The sequence below is a fragment of the Neofelis nebulosa genome, chromosome 18 (assembly GCF_028018385.1).
Source record: "Neofelis nebulosa isolate mNeoNeb1 chromosome 18, mNeoNeb1.pri, whole genome shotgun sequence".
NCBI classification, from domain to species: Eukaryota; Metazoa; Chordata; class Mammalia; order Carnivora; family Felidae; genus Neofelis; species Neofelis nebulosa.
The window spans coordinates 4,654,507-4,667,455 of NC_080799.1; the positions used below are offsets into that span (position 1 = coordinate 4,654,507).

The 12,949-nt window shown below is 51.7% G+C and overlaps 1 protein-coding gene across 2 annotated transcripts in view; it reads left to right on the forward strand.

Annotated features, from left to right (window-relative positions):
- Positions 1–4,058: 4,058 nt before the first annotated feature.
- GRID2IP (Grid2 interacting protein) overlaps positions 4,059–12,949 on the forward strand; it is a 36,739-nt gene continuing 27,848 nt past the window's right edge. For both annotated transcript variants that reach the window (XM_058710407.1, XM_058710408.1), the window contains exon 1: positions 4,059–4,487. In XM_058710407.1, coding sequence (XP_058566390.1) covers positions 4,074–4,487 — 414 coding nt within the window. In that variant the 5' untranslated portion in view covers positions 4,059–4,073. The remainder of the gene's footprint in view (positions 4,488–12,949) is intronic.

Genomic DNA, 12,949 nt, shown 5'->3' on the forward strand with positions numbered 1-12,949 from the left:
AAAATGTGTTCTGTTACATCATCAGTCATTCTTCTACCCTGCTCTGGGGACACTGCTTCACCCAGAGCTTTTGGTTTTTGGTTTTTCCAGTGAGGATATACTGCAATCTCCTTAGCACAGTTTGTAATGTAAATGAGACCAGACGACACATACGGACACATCTATCTCCCTCCCCCCCCCATCCCACCAACACACACGCATGCTCACATGCACACACACGGTAACTTGGAACACCTTTGGGTAAACAAACTCGGGAAGACATCCAGCTCCATCATGATGACCTATTAAGAGTATCGTCCGCTCTGTCTGATCCCCATCCCCCACATCCTGAGAAAAGGTTTTGATTATAAGAACTTAATTTTAGAATACTGTTAGATGTGCAGAAAAGCGTGAAGGTAGTACAAGGCTCCCTGCTGCCCCACACCCAATGTCTCCTATTGCTGGCATCTTACGTTACTATGGTACTTTTGTCACAACTACTGTACTAATACTGATCCATTGTCATTAGTTAGTTCTGATTCCTTAGTTTTTGCCTAAAGTCCTTTCTCTGTCCCAGGATCCCGCATTACATCCAGTCATCAGCTCTCCTTAGACCCCTCCAGTTTTTTAAAAAAATTTTAATGTTTATTTATTTTTGAGAGAGAGAAAGAGTGTGAGTGGGGGAGGGGAGAGAGAGAGAGAGACAGACAGACAGACAGAATCCAAAGCAGGTTTCAAGCTCTGAGCTGCCAGGACAGAGCCCGATGCGGGGCTCGAACCCACAAACCCTGAGATCATGACCCGAGCCGAAATCGGACGCTTAATCGACTGAGCCACCCAGGCGCCCCGACCCCTCCAGTTTTTGACAGTTTCTCCGACTTTCCAGGCCTAGAATCAGTCATTTCTCCAAAGATCCTGCCTCCTTTTATTGGAGAATGATATTAGAAACCAAGATCTGGCGCTAGATGTGCTCAATGCTGCCAGGATGCCTGGCTTCTCAGCCCTCTTGCTGACAGAGCAGGCAGACATATGTTCCTATACTAATCTATGTATATGCACATATCTGTAATGATTTCTTTTTTAAAAAAATTTTTTTCAATGTTTATTTATTTTTGAGAGAGAGACAGAGACAGAGCATGAGCCGGGGAGGAGCAGAGAGAAAGGGAGACACAGAATCCAAAGCAGGCTCCAGGCTCTGAGCTGTCAGCACAGAGCCCAACGCGGGGCTCGAACCCACGGGCCATGAGATAGTGACCTGAGCCAAAGTCAGACGCTTAACCGACTAAGCCCCCCAGGAGCCCCAGTAAATATTTCTGTACGTGCCCATCTGCAGCTATAGTAAGCCAAACTTGAGTTCACGCTGATGTCCCCAACTCTAACCCAGTGCCACGTGGATCATTCTAGCTCTCCCTTTTGCTTATCTGTGACCTCCCACTCTGCCAGAGAGTAACCTGGCCCCCACAGTCCACTTACTTAATTGTTCAAGTCCAGCATGCATGTGTGGTGATTTCACAGTTGTTAACCTGTACCCCAGTGGGGACCGACTTCACCAGCTACAGTATAGCGCTGTGTGCTTAGCTTTATGGACTCCACTCATTTCCAAAATGACTTAGGTGAGCATCCTTTCCCATCCAAACCTTATTTCATGGCCTGGACCTCCTCTTCTGATGATGGTAAATCTGACCTCCTCTTCTGATGATGGTAAATCTGGCCGTTGGGTTGATATTCCTTGTGGATACTGGATCCCCCTGCTTTACTGAGTCTCATCATTCTCCTCTGCCATCACTGGACTGAGTGATACCTCCTATCTCAAACCAGCCTGAAGAAACCCTCTCGGCCCACCCACCAAGCTCCGTGATCTCATGGGGAGACCCAGCCATGGCCCAGCTCCAGCCAGCCTTCACTCCCGTCTGAACATCACTGCTTGCCCTCCAGGACCACGCAGCAGGGGCCGACCACTCTGGGCCCTGGCCAAGCTGTCCAGCCATCCTGCTGGCCTGCCTTGTAACTGGGGCCTTCTCAGGTTACTCGGAGGATCACTTGCCTTAGAAACTCCAGCTGTCACCTCGGGCGCATCAGTAACCGATGCCAAGGCCCTGAGCGGTGGAGGGCTGGCCACAAGCAAGTGTCCTCAGGCATCCCACAGGCCCCGTGCTCTGTCCCCACAACCACTGAAAGCACCAGTGAGGAAGGTGAGTGATCTGGGAGTGCGGGGGGTCATCAGCCAACATTCTGGGATGGGTGGCCCTGGGACACCTCCCTCTGATGCCCCAAGATAGCCCATCAGCCCTGCCAGGAGCCTGGATTCCTGTTTCTAGGGGAAGGTGAGAGAACAGAGAGTGGCCCGGACCAGGAGCTCGGGGTGGGCGGGGGAGGGCTTGGGTCACGTTGCAGGGCTGGGGACAAATAGGAGGGCTTGACATGGTGCAAAAGCCCAGTGGGGTCTGAGTGGCTTTCAGTCCCCGTGACTCTGTAGACTCCCCAGGTTGTGTGTAGAGGTGTGAGGTATTGCCTGCTCTGGCCTCTGGTAGACAGCTTGCCATTGGTGCTCTGGCCAGAACAGGTGTGCATGTGGAGGGGAAGCACGGCTCCCAGCCCCAGCTTCAGAGTTTCTAGCCAGCCCCTCTTTGACTGTGGGGGAGCTGGCCGCCTCCCTCGCGGTACAAGAACTGACCTCAGGCTCCTTTAAGACACGGTGATGCCCCCACCCCATCTGGGCCCTATGGACCCAAGAGTCCAGCACTGCCTCCAAGCGACGGAAAATGCGTCCCTGAGACCCCATGGCAGGATGGCCACTGGCAGAGGAGGACCAGGTCCCCTGGGATGGTTTCAGGAGTAAGCCAGCCGGTCTTGGGGTGTGACAGCCTCCGCCACACCCAGGGTGAGGAGTGCTCACACTGTGTCTTCTGGTGGCCAGGTGAGACAGATTCTCACTGGTTGTCGCTTAAAACCGTTTCTTCCTGGCCCACGATGCTGTCAGAACCCTGGGTCTCCTCCCCGCCTCAACCTCAAAGACATTTTCAGGTGCCTGGGAGAGGGAGCCACGGGAGGCTGACTCTGTGCAGGGGATCCAGGCATCTGTGGAGGGCCTTCAAAACCAGCCATCCATGGTTCTTCGAAGCCAGGGTCAGGAAGTCCTCAGAACTAAGGACTCTTCCCCGGAAAACTAAGCCTTCACACCACATACTACCTACAACTTCAGAGGCTGTCCCTGGGCTGCTGTTCTAAATAGACACAGGGAAACATGGGTTGTTCCATCCAGGACAGGCCCCCCCCTCCTCTCCAGGTTGTGTTCGTTAACCTTAAAAATAAAAATTATTTTTCCGGCAAAAATGGGTTAACTCAAGAATGGCAGAGAATGGTAATTCAGGACAAGCCTATGGCAAAAATCATAGGCTAGTCCACCAAACCAAGGAGGGGAACTTTCTTTCGCAGAGAAGGAGGAGGAAGTCAGGAAGGGTTGTTTTGAAGGAAAGTCCACTGGGAAAAGTGAGGGATGGGGGTAAAGACAGCTCCTCATTGGCTCAGTTGAGTTGCAGGGCGCTCCCTTTCTTGGAGGAGAGGCTGTGCACATCTTGCCCTGTTGGACCTGAACTGGATGATTCTCTTCTGTTTGATGATTCCTCTGTGGGGGTTGGTAATAGATCATTCTTCCTACAGTTGAGGTAGACTGTTATGGCTCCCCCTTCTGGCCTCCCTTTTAGTGAGGTTTCCCATTATTAATTTTCCCATTAAGGTTTGTGGCCCCAGCCCACCTCACCGGTGCCCACATCTGGCCTCTTTTGGAAGACAGAGGCACCCCCCGCCCCCGGCCAGGCTCTCCTACAGCCGGGAGCCTAGAGACCTCCAAGTCAGTGGAAATTTGTGAGTTCATGTCACTGGGAAGTCCCTTTGTCACATGGAAGTTGGTGAATTTCAGGCACAGCTGGATCCAGGAGTTCAGACACTGTTTTAAGAACTAATTCTCCACGTGGAGGCAGAGAGAATTAGAGGCTCAGACTGGCGCATCTCCTGGGCATCTAAGCGGCCTGCAGGGCCACAAGGAATCCCCTGGGCAGTGTCTCTCCCTCTCCAGCCGCACCGCCAGCGCTGCCATGCCGGCCACCAACCAGGGCTGGCCCGAAGACTTTGGCTTCCGGCTAGGCGGCTCGGGCCCCTGCTTCGTCCTGGAGGTGACAGAAGGGAGCAGTGCTCACGCCGGGGGTCTGCGGCCCGGGGACCAGATCCTGGAGGTGGAGGGGCTGGCCGTGGGCGGCCTGAGTCGCGAGCACCTCGTGCGCCTGGCCCGGCGCTGCCCGCGCGTGCCGCCCAGCCTCGGTGTGCTCCCGGGCCCCGACGCGGGTCCAGCCGCGGGATCCGGCCGCGCGTCCCCGACCGCAGCCCTAAGGCCGCTGCGCCCCAGCAGAGGCCTCTCCCTGGGCCGCGAGCTGCTGCGTCTGACGGGCCGCAAGCGCCCCGAGGCCGTGCACCGGGAGCGCAGGCGCAAGGCCCAGGAGTTCAGCCGCAAGGTAGGAGCCGCGAGGGGTGAGCGGTGAGGGGTGAGGAGTCGGGGTGGTGGGCAGGGGACCCTGGGCACGGGCCTGTTGTGGGCCTGGAGCTTGAGGCTCCCATAACCTGGAGCTGAGGAATCTTCTGGAGACATATTTACCAGAAATATAATGACATTCAAGCTTCAAAGCCCTGTACCTAATTTTGTAATTCTTAATCTTTTTTTTTTTAAGTTTATTTACTTATTTTTGAGAGAGACAGAAGGAGCCAGCGGGGGAGGGACAGAGAGAGCTAGAGAGAGAATCCCAAGCAGGCTCCACACTGTCAGCACAGAGCCTGATGCAGGGCTCTAACTCATGAGCCACGCACGAGATCATGACCTGAGCCGAAACCAAGAGTCGGACGCTTAAGCCACTGAGCCACCCAGGCGCCCCGTAATTTTGTTGACTCTTGTTTGGTTGTTTTGTAGAAGTTGCTTTTCTTTTTTATTGACATACACAGGGGTATAAAGTACATCAAGTGTACAGATCAACACATTTAACATATGCACACACCCTTGTAATCAACCACCTTCCTCAAAATGTAGAGCAACAGAATATAGGTAATGACAAATGTAGAAAACAGAATGATTCCTTCTCCCCGGAAAGTTCCCACGTGCCCTTTTTTCTGTCCTATTCACCCCATCAAGAGGTAGCTGATATTTTTTTTAATTTTTTTTTAACGTTTATTTATTTTTGAGACAGAGAGAGACAGAGCATGAACGGGGGAGGGGCAGAGAGAGAGAGGGAGACACAGAATCGGAAGCAGGCTCCAGGCTCTGAGCTGTCAGCACAGAGCCCGACGCGGGGCTCGAACTCACATACCGCGAGATCGTGACCTGAGCCGAAGTCGGACGCTTCACCGACTGAGCCACCCAGGCGCCCCAAGAGGTAGCTGATATTTTTTTTTAATTTTTTTTTAACGTTTATTTATTTTTGAGACAGAGAGAGACAGAGCATGAACGGGGGAGGGTCAGAGAGAGAGGGAGACACAGAATCTGAAGCAGGTTCCAGGCTCTGAGCTGTCAGCACAGAGCCCGACGCGGGGCTCGAACTCACATACCGCGAGATCGTGACCTGAGCCGAAGTCGGACGCTTGACCGACTGAGCCACCCAGGCGCCCCAAGAGGTAGCTGATATTTTTTTTTAATTTTTTTTTCACGTTTATTTATTTTTGAGACAGAGAGAGACAGAGCATGAACGGGGGAGGGTCAGAGAGAGAGGGAGACACAGAATCGGAAGCAGGCTCCAGGCTCTGAGCCATCAGCCCAGAGCCTGACGCGGGGCTCGAACTCACGGACCGCGAGATCGTGACCTGAGCCGAAGTCGGACGCTTGACCGACTGAGCCACCCAGGCGCCCCAAGAGGTAGCTGATATTTTGAACTCCATCATGAGAGATGACTTTTGCCTGTTTGTGAGGTTGGTGTTAATGGATGTACTTGATGTTAATGGACGCACAGCACGTTCTCTTTGGCGCTGAGCTTCTTGTTACGCCCGTGACTGTCACCCACATCCTGTGGTAGCGGATGTTCCCTTCCATTGCCCGTATTACTAACATAGTGCCTTAGTCTGTTGCGGCTGCTGTAACAAAACACCAGAGACCAGGGGGCTCAGAAACAAAAGGAATTAATTTCTCACCATTCTGGAGGCTAGAAGTAGAGGTTCTCAGCACACCAGCAGACTTGGTGTCTGGTGAGAGCCACTTGCTGGTTCATAGCTGGTGCCTTCTCCCTGTGGTGACAGGGGCAGGGGGACTTGCTGGGGTTTCTTGTCTAAAGGCACAAATCCCATTCGGAAGGGCTCTACCCAGAGCCCTCCCAGAGGCCCCACGTCCTAATACCATCATCTTTGGGGCTTAGGATTTTAATATATGAATTTAGGAGGAACACAAACATTCAGAGAATAGCACATAGTGTTCCTTTTTTTAAAGAGTCACAGTTGTTTCAGGCCCCCCACAAAACTGGGATCTGGCCCTGCCTTACACAGCAGTGTGGCTGGCTAGCTGGCCATAGGAGACCCCGGTTCATGTCCCCCAACCTTCCAAAAGCATTTCCTCTCAGACTTTGGTGTGAACGGGCCCTGAGCGGTGGCAGGTGGGAAGTTAGGGCTTCCCTGAGGACTGAGAGTGACAGCCTGGAATGACCACAAGAAGGGCCCAAGGTCTGAGTCACCTACAGGAAGCAAGGGGTGGCCACCAGGAGAGGTGGAGACCCAGGGCTGGAAAGGAAGGTCTGAGGATGCTGTTGGCCTCAGGCCAGAATCCCAAGCAATCCCTGATTTGCAGAAACCTGACCCTTTTCTGGACAAATCCAGGCAAACCCAAGAAACTGGGGTGTGACACCGTCATGGAGGAAGAGGCTGACCAGTATGGTCATGTCTGTTTGGGACCATGGGCAAGGTCTCCATGCAGCAACCATCTCATTCCATCCCCCCACGTATAACTGTCCTCCAGGGCCTTCAGATGTGGATGCTGAGCCCAACACCTTGGGAACTCAGTTTGATGATTGGGACACCCTTCCTTGTCCTCCATGGAAAGGTCACTATTCATTCCTCCTCTTGGCAGAGCTTGACCATGAGATTTGGGGGAGCAGAGGGCTAGGAAGCCCTGTTTGCATTTGGCTGTTGCAGAAATGGCTCCCAGCCCACTGCCCAGTGTCAGACCTCCATTCACCTAGCCTTCTCCAGTGCCCAAGCTTGGTCCAGTCCTCCCTTCTTCTAAACCTACCCCCCCCGCCCCCCGCCAGGAACCTCAGCTCCACCATGTACCCTGGTATGACCCTTCGTCTGGGCAGGACCCCAACTTGAGTCTTTCAGCCCATGCCTCTGAGCAGGCCAGCCTCTGTACCCAAGTATATGCAGTCACTCTCTCATACACACAACACTTAGCTCTGGCCTCCCTAGGTCAGCAGTGTCCAGCTCCTCAAAAGATATGACTTCCTTTCTATCCCCAGAATAGGCTCTGCTATCGTAGCAAACAACATCAAAGATCTTGATGTCTTTGCACAACCCACGGGTTTATTTTTCATCCATACAAAGTCCTCTAAAAGTCCAGGCAACAGTCTGGGGTGGCTGACCTCTACATGAGGCCCTCAACATCCCAAGATGCCCCCATCTCAATGCGAGGCTTCAGGATTTTCTCTAGAGGAGAGCATGGAAAATTGTGCATCAGCTTTTAGGGACTTCAAAAAGCAAACTACTGCACCTGCAGTCAATGTTCATTGGCCAGAACTAGTCACGCTGCTGCTCCCAAAGGGTGCTGGGAAATGTAGTCTTCTGTGCGTCCAGGGAGGAGAGCTCGAAATATTGGTGAGCACTTGTGCCCCAATCCGTCCCGGCTGCTGTAACAGAATGCCACAGACTGGGTGGCTTAGAAACAACGAGGATTTATTTCTCACAGTTCTTGAGGCCAGAAGTCCAAGATGAGTGTGCCAGCCAGCATGATGGAGTGAGGGCTCTCTTCCAGCTTGCAGACTTCTCTTGTCCTCACAAGGGGGCAGGAGCTGGGAGCTCTCTGGGGCATCTTTCATAAGGGCACTAATCCCACCCACAAGCACCCCACTCTCATGACCTAATCACCTCCCAAAGGCCCCACCTTGTAATACCATCACACTGGACATTAGGCTATTAACATATGAGCAGGGGGTGGGGCGGGGGGTGCACCACCATTCAGACCACAGCAACTAGTAATGCCTGCTAGAATTCCAGATGACCTGGAAGGCCTGCCCGAGGCTCCGTCCAGCCCGAGGCTCCATCCAGCCTCTGGCGAGTTGGAAGGGGGCATGGTCAGAACCCCCAGAAGGTCAAGGTGGATATGAAGACCTGGCCACAAAGCAGGGCCAGGGTGGTGACCGGCGCGGGGAGGAACGTGACCGGCCGCCCAGGCCAGCCATGATGTGTTTTCTGGCAAGGGGGAGTGCTGGGTTCTGGTTAGAGCTCACCAAGCATCTCCAAAAACTGAGAGCAAATCCCCAGGAAAGACCGCCTCAGGACAATCAAGGGCTCTCTGACAATTAGCTTCCAGCGCTCTCCCTGCCCCAGTTTTTCCTCCTTGAAGATTCTGATATTTAATAGAAATCCATTAGTGTCCCGTGATGGTGCCTCACGCTTAGATATAGGTTGGGAGCATCTGGGTAATAGCTGACACCAAAACCGCACTGTGGCACAGGCCCCAGGGGGGAGGAACTATTTTTTCCTCTTTCTTACATAAAACGTCTTTCCAGCTAGCCATGTTCTCCTTTGAATTGAGGCTGCATCTGACTTTGATTTCAAAACCACTAACCTTCCTCGGCACAGTGGGTGTAAGAGGAGGGGGTGTTGGTGCTGCAGCCCACCCTGCTCACCACCAGGGAAACTGAGGTCGGCAGGGGAGCTGCAGGAAACGCCGTGAGAGGACAGCCAGCCACCACTGTGGCTCTTCAGTTCAGTTCCAGAAACATCCAGTGAGTGCCTACTATGTGCCAGGCCCTGTGCTCAGGTCTGGGTCTCAGCCCGTCGCATCAGGTCATACCAGGCGGAGGAGACAGACGTGTGGGGTGCGTGTGCTAGGACTCAGGCCTGACGCCCTTGAACCGCTGTTTCTATGGCATCATCACCTCTGGAAAGCCTTCCTGAATCGCCTTGTGCGTCTATCTAGGAGGGAGTTAGACATGCAGTTCTGAAGTTCAGGAGCAGGCTCTGGGCTGAAGATCAAGGTCCAGGTCACCATTTGGGGTCCTTGCCCAGAGAATTGCCACAGGATGCTTCAAGAAGGGGGCGCACCGTAGTGGGTCAGGGCAGTTGGATAGAAATAGCAAGTGTAGATAGCTCTGGGCCAGAAAAGTTAAGGGCATGATGGGGTTGCAGGGCAAGAAGGACTTGATGTACTCATGTATTTACAGGTGGGGAGGGACTTCAACATTTGTAAAAGCTCAAGGGAAGGAGGCAGTAGAGACGCTGACACCCATGTGTTTCGCCATCATTGATTACGGGCGTGATGCGCCAGGGCTGGGGAGACAGCCGTGATGAGGGCAGGCGGGGAAACTGCTCCCCTGTAGCTCATGTTCCTGTGGGGAAAAGCCAGAGAGGAAGTGGACAAATCTATAAACAAGCTATCTGGGCATAACGATCAAGGAGGTGAAGAAATAAACAGGGAGATGAGAGAGAGATGGGGGCCATTTGTCCAGGGTGGTCAAGAAGCGTCCTCAAGGAGGTGACTTTTGAGCGGAGAGCCACGTGACAAGTGGGTGGCAGGAAGAGAAGGTGGGGACAGGTGGGGCAGAGGGGTGTCTGTGGACTGGAGGGTTGACCTTGACCAGGAAGTGGGGAGCTCTTGGTTCTCGGGCGGCAGAGGGTTGTGGGGAAGGATGCTGTCTGTGGATGTCTGGAGGTGGATGGAAGGTGGAAAAGGTGGTACAGGACAGCCCCAGCTCTGGCTGAGGCTGCGCCCGCACTCCCCTAACAGAGATGCGTGGCAAACTCACAGGCTCGCTCTGCCGCCCAGCCTCCCACCTCTGCTTCGGGGTCAGCTCAGGTTGTCAGTGTCCAGACATACCTCAGACCCCTGACCATGAAGGGAGGGTTCTCGTGGAGTATGGACAGACCATGGCTAACTGCTACATTAAAAAAGAAGTGTTTGGGGGCACCTGGGTGACCCAGTTAAGCGTCTGACTTTGGCTCAGCTCATGATTTCATGGTTCTTGGGTTCGAGCCCTGCGACAGTCTCTGTGCTGATGGCTCAGAGCCTGGAGTCTGCTTCAGATTCTGTGTTTCCCTCTCTCTTGCCCCACTCACACTCTGTTTGTCTCTCTCTCTCAAAAACAAATACACATTTTTAAAAATTAAAAAAAAAAAGCCACCTCACTCTTGTGATTCCATTCACAAGAAGTATCCAGTGTAAACAAATCCGTGGACACAGAAAACAGATTAGTGGTTGCCATGTGGCTGGGGGAAAGCGGCTGAAGGAGTGAGGACTTCGTGGGCATAGAGTTTCCATTTGGGGGGATATGAAAATGTTCTGGAACTGGATGGTGGTGATGGTTAAACCATGTTGTGAATGTACTTAATGCCACTGAATCGTACACATTAAAATGGTTACAATGGTAAATTGTATGTTATGTGCATTTTTACTGCAGTAAAAAATAAAGGGAAAAATGATAACATGCACTCTTTTTCCTGACTGTATAAACCATATAAACTGTAGAGAAAATGGAAACCACTGACTTATTTAAAAAATCCAGATCACTCTAAAACTGAGTGCATATTTCCAATTCATAGATATATGCGTAATTGTATATGTATAAAAATGTAACACTGCATATCCCATTTGTAACCTGTTTTTTTCACTTGCCTGTTTATCACATTTTCCTGTATATTTTATAACAGCTTCATTGAGATATATCCACATGTCATACAATCTACTCATTTAAAGTGTACAATTCAGTGGTTTTGGATATAGTCACAGATTTATGCAACCATCACCAGGATCAATTTTATTTTTTTATGTTTGTTTAGTTTTGAGAGAAAGAGGCAAAATGTAAGCAGGGGAGGGGCAGAGAGAGAGGGAGACACAGAATCCAAAACAGGCTCCAGGCTTCCAGCTGTCAGCACAGTGCTCGAACCCGGGAACCGTGAGATCATGACCTGAGCCGAAGTTGGATGCTTAACCGACTAAGCCACCCAGGCACCACCACGATCAATTTTAGGACACTCTAGTTACCCTACCAAAAGAACCTCCACAGACTTAGCCATCACTCTCCATTTCATGTTTTTTTTTTTTTAAATGTTTATTTACTTTTGAGAGAGACAGACACAGAATGAGAGTGGGTTAGGGGCAGAGAGAGAGAGAGAGACACAGAATCTGAAGTAGGCTCCAGTCCCTAAGCTGTCAACACAGAGCCTGACACGGGGCTCGAACTCACAAGCTGTGAGATCATGACCTGAGCCGAAGTCGGACCCTCGACTGACTGAGTCCCCCAGGCGCCCCTCCATTTCATGGTTTTAAATAAAGATCTTCAGCACCATTTTTTCTGACCAAATAGTCCCACCTTACATCAAATGTAAGATGCCATCTTGCACCATCAATTGCGAGATGCCCGTTTTATTGACCATCAACAGAGAAAAACCTGTGCCAGTTAACCCATGACCCATATTTCCTTATTACTTACTCATCATTTAGTTTAGTAGTCATTGAAAGAGAATTTCTAGACTCATTTGGAACATATTTAGTACTGGCAATGCGCGTAAGTCAGTTCAAGTAACACGGTGAACATCTATGACCACATCCATATACACGCGCAGGAACAGCAATTAACCATAAGATACATCCTGATTTCAGAGATGCTCGCCCCCAGAATCAACGATGTCCAGTACCACAGGGTATCAGGTGAACTTGGCTCTCCAACAACAGAAGTTGACTGTGCTAACTTGGGCAGGAGAAAGGGATTGGGTGGGGGGAACGGTTCACAGAGTCGGCACTGGAGATCCAGCCTTAGAACCGGGACAGGACCAGCAACCTGAGGTCCAGCTGTCCTAAACCACCCAGTTAGGACAAGTCTGCTCAGGGTGCACTGCGGGGCTTTGCCACCACCCTGAGCAAGCTTTGCTGTCCCCCTATCTCTGCATCATCTTTTCAAAAGGCAAAACCCTGGACAAGAGCCTCCAACTGCCCAAAGCTACCCTTGGCTGCCCCATAACTGCCAGAGTCTTGCCTCCCACATGGTTTGGGGTTTCCCCCTTTCTTGGCTGAATAGCCAGGACTACAACTACCCCCCCCCAAATGGATGTGCTACAGTTATTTATCCAGTATTATCAGGATTTCTGTATGGCTTCCAATGTCTCCATGAACAATGCAGAGTGAACCTCTTCACTCATAAATCTTTGTGCATAGTCTTGTCTTTCAGGACAGATCTAGGATACGTTTCTAGATCATTGGGTAAAGCCCTGGTGCATTTTTAGGCTCTGAACACACTTACCAAGCTTCCCTCCAGAAACATGGTACCCGTTTGCATACCCCTTTCCAACGGCTGCATGGACTCCTCTGAGTAGATGTACCTTGATTGGTACCAGCTGGTTTGGACACAAAGCAGAAGAAAACAGAAGTCCAGAGAGAGCACTGGAGGAGTCCAAATTCAGGGCTAGGCACACACCCCGGGGCTTTTTTGTGGTGCCAGAATGTTCCCTGTGGGATCTCTCAGCGAACCGTGCGGTGGCAGGGAGTATAGTGTTATAATAATAGTAACTAGCAATTATTGAGTGCCTGGCACATTTTAAAGCTCTCGTATTGATTCCTTTGATCCTTACAATACTCAGTGGAAGGGCGGTCTCTGGGTTCGAGTCCTGACCCCGTGGCCTTGGCAAATCAACCCCACCTCTACCAGCTTCCGTTTGCTTAGATGTCAATGAGGATATCAGCCCTGCCGCCTTGTATGGCTGCCGTGAGGCTGGAAATGACGTGACTTGGGTAAAG